The 11225-nt window shown below is 40.7% G+C and overlaps 1 protein-coding gene across 1 annotated transcript in view; it reads right to left on the reverse strand.

The window, feature by feature from the left end:
* Positions 1-11225, reverse strand: part of DOCK2 (dedicator of cytokinesis 2) — a 658261-nt gene that overhangs the window by 620481 nt on the left and 26555 nt on the right. Inside the window, exon 2 of the mRNA XM_006864832.1 lies at positions 3581-3664. Within this exon, the coding sequence (XP_006864894.1) occupies positions 3581-3664 (84 nt within the window). The remainder of the gene's footprint in view (positions 1-3580; positions 3665-11225) is intronic.

Here is an 11225-nt window from a genome sequence, read left to right on the forward strand (position 1 = left end):
TGACGTTAAGGTTCGCAGCCCGATTCGTAACCACTACACTACCAGAGCTCCATGTACTATTATAAGGAATTCAAACTAAGCAAGAAAAGAAAAAGAAAAAAGCTAAAAAGAATCCCATAAACCAGAAAGAAAACATTTAATTCCAGTCAACTGTTCATGTATATTTATACACATTGACTGTTGATAGATAAGTAGATACAATTCTATTTTTAAAATACCCTCACAAAAATAAACATATAATTAAGGCACCATGTGAATAAAAATCTCCAATTTAATCTTATCCATATTTAATAGAAAGAGAGAAATCAAAGTGAAATTGAACAAAACATTGAATTTCAATTAAATATTTCTTCATCACAAGTAGGACTTCCTAAAAGCCCTTCCAAAATGAAAACAGTTGTTGTTGTTGTTGTTGTTGTTGTTGTTGTTGTTGTTGTTAGGTGCTATCGAGTTGGTACCAACTCATAGTGACCCTATACAAAACAGAACGAAACACTGCCCAATCCTGGGCAACAAAACAGTTATGCAAAGCATTAAAAGTTTGGAGTGGCTATGTTTTGTCAATTATATGTTGTCTTTAAATAGTATTGATTAAAATTCTGGTGTGAAAGCGATGTGATAGGGTTAATATACTCTTTCAATCAATTCTCGCCACATGTCAATTTCATTCATATCTTCGTGGTTTTTTTGTTTTTTCATTGCTCAGCTTCTTAACAATAAGATTCTTTCTGGTAATCATACACATTATGATTTTTTAATACTAATTTTTGTCAGTTGATTTGACGGGACTCAGTGTTCACCATCATTTCTTTTTGTCATTTTTTTTCAGTTTCTGTTGGGATCATGTTGCTCAGTGCTGCTGATTCAGTGCTATCAATTAAGTTCCCACTCAGAGCAACCCTTTGTATAACAGAATGATTCTACATTCTTTCATTTTGATTCATCTCTTAGTTGGTGGGATTTTATCTCTAAATTAGATCTCTAAAAGAGGTTTTTATGGACACACCCATGTTCTTTCTACTACACTATTTTAACTAATTTTGACTAACACTGTGGTTTTCACACTTTTTTATATTTTCAGAACTGTTGGAATTCTAACATAATAATCACATATCTCCCCATTTACACAGCAGACAAAACCAAATTTGGTCTCAGACCCCTGCATAGGTCCCTCAGGGAGCTGTCCAAGGTCTACTGGCCTCAGGGAACCCTTAAATCCACTTGCCCTCAAGTTGATTCCAACTCCTGGAGACCCCATGTGTGTCAGAATGGAGCTAAGCACCATAGGGTTTTCAGTGGCAGATTTGTTAGAATTATACAGATAGACCTTTTATCTGAGACTCCTCTAAATGTATTCCAACTGCTAGCTACCCTTTCAGTTAACAGCAGGATGCCTTAATTATTTGCATAACTCAAAGACTCCCAGAAAAACCTTGTTGTTAATATTCTTCAGTGCTTTTGAGTCAATATAGGGTTTCTGAGAAGTTGGTGGGTTTGAACTGATGACCTTACTTATCCTACACAGCATACCAGGACTCCAGGAAAATCTTTGTTGTTGTTAAGTGCCTTCGAGTCAGTTTCCACTCATAACAGCCCTATATGGGTTTTTAAGGAGCTGCTGGTGGATTTGAACTGCCAATCTTGTGGTTAACAGTCCAGTGCTTATTCTACAGTGCCACACCAGGACTCCAGGAAAACCTTAGAATTCTATAAATCACAGTTAAAAACCATGTGCACATGAGTATGCATGATAAGTCCTAACAATTCATAAACCAATTCTTCAGGTATCTAGAACCATTCTAATAGATTTCCAAAATTGTATTTTCAAAGTACTATGAGTGATAATGGATTATCAAATTAGTTCCTTCCAGAAAGGTGTTGTGGCCGTTTATTGCCATAACACATTAAAATTGACTAATAGAATTTAAAATGGAAAACCAGAACCAAAATAAGAGGTAAGAAGCAAAAATGCTAATCCCAAAGATGAATTCATCAGTACAGTCCTTCTGAGATGCAGAGTGTAGGGCCAGGCAAAGGGAATGGAAAAGTTACCACTTTAGGCAATCTGCTTTGGTACATTTACTGGCATCAACCTCTCTTTCCTGAGTCCTGCTGCCATGTTGTAGAATAAAGCACTGGACTGCTAACCACAAAGTCAGTGGTTCAAACTTAGTCAATGACACTTAACAACAAGCCCTCTCTCCAGGGAACCTGCTTATAATGAAGAACACAACCTTGTGACTTTCACCATGGAGGACAAAGAAAATAATTAAAGCAAGTGTTTCTGTTTTGACAGGTATGGAGGAGATACTGTGGGCTTCAGCATCAGAAACCCATTGGTTCTCTGCGTGACCTTATGCAAGTCATTGATTCCCCCCTAAGCCTCAGTTTCCTCACCTGCCAATGTGAGGTCTTATATCTGTTTCTCAGGATTAGCATTCAGTAGCACAATAGACCACCATACTGTAGCAGCTTGCATGTTACTGTGATGCTGGCAGCTCTGCAACACATACTAATACTAGCAGGTCACTCATGGTGGAAAGGTTTTAGCAGAGCTTCCAGACTAAGACAGATAATGAAGAAAGGCCTGGTGATCTACTTCTAAGTATTACCTCATGCAAACTTTATGGGTCACAACAGAACATCTGACTCCTTACTTAGGAAATTTCCTCAGGAAGAGTCAATCACTGGAGGAGGACAACATGTTTCGTGATGTAGAGGCCAGCAAAGACTACGAGGGAGACCCTCTGTGAGATGGACAGGCAGGATATTCACAACTAGGGGCTTGAATATGCTGGTGACAGTGAGGATGACACCGGACCAGACATCCTGTTGTATATATGGTCACCATGAGTCTCCACATCGTCCCAGAATTAGCTATCATTCTTTAGCACATAAGAGATAGTGAGGAGAATTATTGTATTGTTGCTGTTTTCATTCTTTGACTCTTGGTTTGCCCTGTACAGTTTGGTTTGGTGATCTGCCTCTGCGTAGAAATGGACTTGTAAAAGAAAAGGGCAGGGAAGGGGCAGTGGGGTTTGGGCTCACAGACCCAAGTCTGTGGGAAAATGTCTCCTCCCCCAGCATAATGGGTGGACATCAAACCACTCAGTTTTATCTTTTCTATAAACACAAATTCCTTGAGAAAAAAAAAATCATTTTTGTTTAGTTTATCAAAATGTATTCAGCAGCCCATAGGTAGGTACCTGCTACCATCATAGTGATCCTATATATGGTTTCCCAGACTGTAAATAGTTACAGGAGCAGATTGCTTCATCTTTCTCCCATGAAGTAGGTGATGGCGACTTTGTGGGTTGTGCATTGGGCTGCTAACCACAAGGTCAGCAGTGCAGACTCACCAACCAATGCATGAGAGAAAGATGAAGCTGTCTCCTCCATTTAAGATATACATTCTTAGAAATCCAGTATAGGTTTGCTGTGAATCCAAATCAACTCAATGGCAGTGGATACACAGGTGCAAGGGCAAAGGGAGTTGAAGGTAGCCTTGCGTGTGTGTGTTGGCTTCCCAACAACATCAACCTAGGGTCCTGCCACTATGGGCAGCTGGGCAGAGACTCACCTCCACAGGTCTCCTGTATTCTCACCACATCTCCAATCTGCAGGGAGAGCTGGGGAGCGCCTCGGCCTTGGAAGTTGTATATGGCTGTGAAATGGAACAGAAAGGCAAACTGGTAAGAACTCTGGATTCCTTAAACGCCATCTCCTCCCATCTCTATTATCCGGTGCTGCTCTAACAGAACTATCACAAGGGGAAGGCTATAATAAACAGAAATTTATTTTCTAATAGTTTAGGAGGCTAGAAGTCCAAATTCAGTGCACCAGCTCTAAACAAAGGTTCTTGTCTCCTTTCAGCATCTGTAGACCCAGCATTCCTTGAAGATCTTCATTTCCATATGTCTTGACATTAACTGTTTCCTGGATCTAGGAGCTTCATAGAGCAGAGATCCCAAGTCCACAGAACATGCTCCACTCCCAGCTCTTCTATCTTGGTGGTAGTAGATCCCTCTGAACTCTGCTCACTTCTCGCTCCTTTGTATCTCAAAAGACATTGACTCAAAATACAGCCTAGTCATGTAGATTACACCTGGACTCATTCACATCATAGAAGTGAGGTTTTACAACACACAGGCTAATTATATCAGATCAGAACTGATCATATTATGGGGTGGGGGGTGCATCATATTAGATCTCATCATGAAAGTGATCAATACACCTTAACTGCTAAACCACTGAGAATCTTGGCCAAGCTAAGTTGACATAAAACCATAATTATCACACCACTCCTTGATGACAGACTCCTTCCTGATCTCCCTGCAGAAGAGCACCGAATATTCCGGAAACCCACCACCCACTACAGGTGATCACCCCAAACCCAGCCTTGAGCAAGGAATATTCTGTATTTTTTATTCTTTATGGATGAAAATAACAAAATCAAACCAATGCAGAAAATCTTTCATTGCCTATCACAGGAATTATTCCAAACCCAGCCTAGATTTTACTCAGCCCTGACTCCTTTGTTCCAGCCTGAGTGACAGAGGCATTGGATGACATCAATGGCACATTGACTTTCTGCTGGGTGTTCAGCATACCCTCTCACTTCATCTCACCCTGAGAAGTGAAAATCCCATTTTACAGAGGAGCAAACCGAGACACAAAGAGGTTAAGCATTTAAGCCACAATCACCAGGCTAGGAAAGAGAAGAAAGATCCATATCAGAATTTCATCTCAGTCACTATGATCATCCTGCTGTTGTTGATGGTGTTAAGCTAGTTTCAACTCATAGCAACCCCTGTATAGAGCTTCCAAGGAGTGGCTGTTAAGCTTGAACCACCAACCTGTAGTTCAAACTGACTTTGCAGTCCAGCGCATTAACCCACAGTGCCTCAGCAGGACTCCCAATTACTCCATCCTGAGGATGATGGCCTAAAATGACAGTCTCTCCACCACTCAAATGCCACATGACCTTCAGCCTCTAATGAAGTCCATCCTTCTTCTACGCAACTGTTATGGATCAAATTGTGTCCTCCCCTCAAAACTTCTATCATTCTAATCCCTATATCTGTTGGTGTAATCCCATTTTGGAATAGAGTTTTCTTTGTTATTTTAATGTACCTTATTAATGTAGGGTGTGGCCTAAACCTTATCACTTCTAAGTTGCTCACAGGGCAGTTGAGACATAGAGGGGAGCACATTCTAGGGAAGACAGATGCCAAGAGCCAAGGAATCTCCATGGGCACTGACAAAGAGGAGATCAACACAATTCCAGACTATGATTGGGACTTTGAGACTCGAGAATTATAAGAAAATAAATTCCTGTGCTTTAAATTGTGGTATTTCTATTACAGCAGCCCAAGGAAACTAAGACACCAACCTTAACCAACCTTTGTTCCTCCAACTCAAGATATCTATTCCTCAGTCTCCATCAAAACAAATCTTTCAGGCCAATCCTGTGTCTTTCATGAAGCCTTCCCTGACTTGCCAAGACCACACTGACCACCACTTCATAAGGGTTGGTAGCACACACATGACTACTCAGCATTCAGGAGTGTGCTCTGCCTTGCCATTTCCCCCAATCAGTTCCTGGGGAGCAGGAGTTGTCTAGGAGCAGAGCCTCCTCCACTCATGGGACACGAGATCCTGGCTTACTGCTGCAGTGCTCAGTGTGTGCTCAGCATCACTCACTAAGTGAAGACCAGACTATGCTCTTCACCAAGGGCTGAATGAAACCAGCATGTGGGGAGGTCTTCCAGAAAAGGGCAGGACACATGTGGGTTATTTTGTTTAAGGAAAGGCCCTCAGAAGGATGAAAAATATGGTCCTACAAGGTTGCCATTATTCATTTGGGGAAGCAATATTTTGAAAGTGCCTACAACGTGTCAGGCCCCTGCTAGGTCTTGCTATGGATATGAACACACAAAAAGATACAGTATTACAGAATTGGTCTTTATGATGGAGCAAACAAATGGGTCTGGTAGAAAATAACAAGGGGCATCTACTTTAGCTGGAGTGGTTAGAAAAGGACTTCCTGAGGAGGAAAGATTCAAACAAGTCAGTCATGGGAATAGTCAGGGAACAGCATTCCAGGAAGACAGAAAAGCATCCCTGAGAACATAAAGAAGTATCCTAGGATGACACATGGTGAAAAAGGAGGGGTCACCACACAATGAGGCTGGAGAGTAAGGGGGAAAGTCATACAGGGTCTCAAAGGCCATGGTGGGGAGTTACGTTTTATTCCATGAGAATGGGAAGGGTTTGGGGTTTTGTTTTGTTTTGTTCTCTAACAGTTTTATTGAAATGTAATTGACACACCATACAAATCACCTATTTAAATTGTGCAATTTTATGTTTTTTTAAATATAATCAGGAAGTTGTGCAACCGATCACCATAATTAAATTTAGGGCATTTTCATTAATGTAAAGTGAACTCCCAGATCTTTTTTCCTTCTCAGGGCAGGAGAGGCAGGATGGGTTGTACTGAGAGACAATCCTGCCACACGCAAGGGTCAGGGCTGAGATCTGGCTCAGATGCCAGCAGTGCGAGCAGTAAAAGTTATTATGATATATGAGAAGTATTTGGCACCTAAGAGATTGCTCACTGAACAGTAGTCAAAACATGAAAAAGGGTAGTCAGGGTCATGTGACCTAATGGGAGAAGTGGGCAGGTGCACCTGCTCTAACTGGAGCAGAGGCACTGGGCTTGGGGAAGCACAGGTGTTAGAGAACACACCAGGTGGCATGGTCAACCTACACAGTGGGGACAGGCCAGCTGCACTGGGACTTGTCCCTTTAATACTCCTGTGTAGTGCCAAGATACTCCTGTGGTGAAGCAAGAAAGAACTAAGAGAATAGCAGTTACCTCTGCATTCACAGCCTTGCTGTGATCCACAACACAGCTGACATCTACCATTTCCAGATCACCTTAAACCATACCTGTCCTAGCAGGTGATGGCTACAAAACAGGCTCAACTTACCTCTGAATCTGGTTCCCCATTTTTGAGTGGGCATCATTAAACCAAATGGGGAGGGTTTCCAGAAAAGGCCAGGACATATGTGTGTGATTTGATTTAAGGAAAGGCGTTCAGGATTGGTGCAAATTCAGATGAGAAAATTCCATTTTAAACAGGTTACAATTCCTACAAAAGTGGAAATGATTCTCTAAATAATACTAGCCAACAGAATTCAACAACATATGAAAAATTATACATATGACCAAGTGGGAGTCACTCCAGGGATGCAAGGATGGACCAATACTAGAAAAACAGTCAACATAATTCAGCATATAAATAAAATAAAGAAAAAGAACCACATGATTCCATCAATTGATGCAGAAAAGGCATTTGACAGAAGCCAACATCCATTCTTGAAAAGAAGAAAAAACACTCACCAAAGTATGAATTGGAGGGAAATATCTCAACACAATTAAGAGCCTATGTACAAATCCAAAAGCTAAAACTACTCTCAATGGAGAGACACTGAAAGCATTCCTTCTGTGAACAGGAACTAGACAAGGATGTTCTTTATCACCGCTCCTATTCAATATTGGGCTAAAGTCTTAGCCAGACCTCTAAGGCAAGATAGGGAAATTAAGCACCCAAATCAGCAAAACTCTATTTGCAGATGATACGATCTTATATGAAGAAAACTCCAAAGACTCAGGAAGAAAAGTATTAGAACTCATTGAAGGATTCAGTAAAGTTCCAGGGTATAATAAGATCAATATACACAAATCAGTTGGATTCCTCTATACTAAAAAAGACAGTTCTGAAAATGAAATAAAGAAAATATTAATATTTACAATCTCTAAGCAAATGATGAAATACTTAGGAATAAACCTAACTAAAGAGACACAAGACCTATACAAAGAGAACTGCAAAACTCTATTATAAGAAACTGAAAGAAATTTACAAATATAGAAGAATATACCACACTCATGGATAGGAAGACTTAACATTGTGAAAATATCAATACTACCTTAGGCATTCTACAGATATAATACTTTCCCAATCTAGATTCCAACATAATTCTTTAAAGAGATGGGGGGGGGGGAAGTGTTCACAACTTTATATGGAGAAGAAAGAGACCTAAGATAAGCAAAGCACTGCTTAAGAAGAAGAAGAAAGTTGAAGGCCTCTCACTCCATGATTTCAAAAGTTACTACACAGCCATGTAGTAAAACAGACTGGTACAGGTACAACAAAAGATACAGAGAACAATGGAATAGAAATTAGAACCCAGTAGTAAGTCCATCCACATAGTCAACTGATCTTTCACAAAGGACCAAAACACATTAAATGGGGCAGAGATAGTCTCTTCAACAAATAGTGCTGGCAAAACTGGAAACCCATTTGCAGAAGAATGAAACAAGATTCATACATCCTACCATATACTAAAACAAGCTCAACATGGATTAAAGGCCTAAACGTAAAACCTATAACTATAAAGATCATCAATTAAAAACTAAGGACAAATTTAGAGGCACTAATACATGGTGTTCAAATAATCCAAGAAGCTGGGTTCTTTGAAGAAAAAGATGGCATCAGGATGGGAGGAAGACTCATTAACAACCTGCCATATACAGATGATACAACCTTGCTTGCTGAAAGTGAAGAGGACTTAAAATATTTACTGATGAAGATCAAACACCAGCCTTTGGTATGGATTGCATCTCAGTGTAAAGAAAACAAAAATCCTCACCACTGGACCAATAAACAATTTTCTTACTAACAGAGAAAAGATTGAAGTTGTCAAGGACTTCATTCTTCTTGGATCAACTATCAACACTCATGGAAGCAGCAGTTAAGAAATCAAACGACGTATTGCATTAGGCAAATCTGCTGCACAAGACCTTTTAAAAGTGTTGAAGACAAAGATGTCAGCTTGAGGACTAAAGTGTGTCTGACCCAAGCTATGGTATTTTCAATAACCTCATATACATGCAAAAGCTGGACAGTGAATTAGGAAGATCGTAGAAGAATTGATGTATTTGAGTTATGGTGTTGGAGGAGAATATTGAAAGTGCCATGGACTGCCAAAAGAACAAACAGATCTGTGTTGGAAGAAGTGTAGCCAGAGTGCTCCTTGGAGGCCAGGATGGCAAAACTTCGTCTTTCATACCTCGGACATATTGTCAGGAGGAACCAGTCAGTAGAGAAAGAGATCATGTTTGGTAAGGTGGAGGGTCAGAGAAAAAGAGGAAGACCCCCAGGAAGATGGATTGGTAAAGTGGTAGCATCAATGGGCTCACGCATGGCAACAATTGTGAGGTTGGCCCAGGGCCGGGCAGTGTTTCATTCTGTTGTACCTAGGGTCGCTATGAGTCAGTACCAACTCAATGGCACCTAACAACAACAACAACAATACGTGGTGTGGCCCTGTGGGCTAATAATGCGTCAGACTGCAAATTCATTTGAACTGCAAGGTAGGTGGTTCAAGCTCACCAGTTGCTCCTTGAAAACCCTATACAGGGTCGCTATGGGTCAGAATTGACTCTATGGCACTTAACAACAACAACACATGGCATACATATACTATCAAACATTTTAAAATAAAGCACAAGCAGTAGAAAACAAAACAGATGACCGGGACCACCCAAAATTTAGAACCTTATGTGCATCAAAAGATTTCACCAAAAGAGTAAAAATAGAAAGGGAGCTCACAGCCTTGAAAAAATTTTTTGCAATGGCATATCAGACAAGAAACTAACTTCTAAAATGCACAGAAAACTACAACACCTATACAAGAAAAAGACCAACAACCCAATTTAAAAATGGCCACAGGATATGAACAGACACTTCACCAATGAAGACATCCAGGCAGTCAACAAACACATGAAGAAACATTCATGATCATTAACCATTGTTAGGTTTACACCCTTGGAAACCCTGTACAGGGTCGCTATGGGTCGGAACCGACTCGACGGCACTTCACAACAACACAACAACAACAAGGTGCTATCGAGTCGGTACTGACTCATAGCGATCCTATGCACAATAGAACGAAACACTGACCAATCCTGGGCTAACCTCACAATTGTTGCCACGCTTGAGCCCATTGATGCTGCCACTTTACCAATCCATCTTGCTGGGGGTCTTCCTCTTTTTCTCTTTTTCTCTGACCCCCTTGCTGGGGATCTTCCTCTTTTTCTCTGACCCACACTAAAAGAAACATTCTTTGACGGTTATTAGGGTAGACACATGTTAGCTCAGGTGACAGGGAGGGTAATATACAAGGAGAGGGAGAGCAACACAGAAGAAGAGGGTGGGTGGCAGATGAAAATAAAGATAGGGAAAGTCTTAGGGAGGTATGCATGGGTTAAATGGGACACAGGTAAATATTGATTTATATACAACCTTGGAACAAAAATGTTCTGTGTGTACCTACCCGGATTAAAACATAGGCTAAATGAGTAAAGGAGTCGAAAAAAATGTTTATGTGTTTGACTGTCTTGTTAATATTTATTTCTGATGCTTACTATTGTCAAAGGAGCTCTGGTAGCGTAGTGGTTACGAATCGGGCTGCGAACCTTAAGGTCAGCGGTTCGAAACAAACAGCCGCTCCGTGGGAGAAAGATGAGGCTTTCTACTCCCGTAAAGATTTACACCCTCGGAAACCCTGGACAGGGTCGCTATGGGTCGGACCTGACTCGATGGCACTTAACAACAACAACAACAACTATTGTCAAAGGAATACACAGAGTCACTGTACCAAAAGGAAATGGTTCATGTTCAACCGTTTCAAGAGGTAGCATATGATCAAGAGCCAGTGATACTCAGGGAGGAAGTCCAAGGTGCATTGAAGGAATTGGCAAAGAACAAGGCACCAGAAACTGATAGAATAAAAATTGAAATCTTTCAAGAAAGTGAGTCAGCACAGGAGGCACTCACTCATCTCTGTCAAGAAATATGTAAGATAACTATCTGGCTAACTGATTGGAAGAGATCCATATTTGTGCCCGTTCCAAAGCAAGGTGACCCAACAGAATGTGGAAATCATCGGACAATCTCTTTGATATCTCAAGCTAGTAAAGTTTTGCTAAACATAATACAGAAATGGCTACAATCATATATTGACAGAGAACTTCCAGAGGTTCAAGCCAGATTCAGAAGAGACCATGGAACGAGGGATATCACTGCTGATGTCTGATGGATCTTGGCTGAAAGCAGAGCATATCAGAAAGATGTTTACCTGTGCTTTATTGACTATGC

The sequence above is a fragment of the Chrysochloris asiatica genome, unplaced genomic scaffold (assembly GCF_000296735.1).
Source record: "Chrysochloris asiatica unplaced genomic scaffold, ChrAsi1.0 scaffold00071, whole genome shotgun sequence".
Classification (NCBI taxonomy): domain Eukaryota; kingdom Metazoa; phylum Chordata; class Mammalia; order Afrosoricida; family Chrysochloridae; genus Chrysochloris; species Chrysochloris asiatica.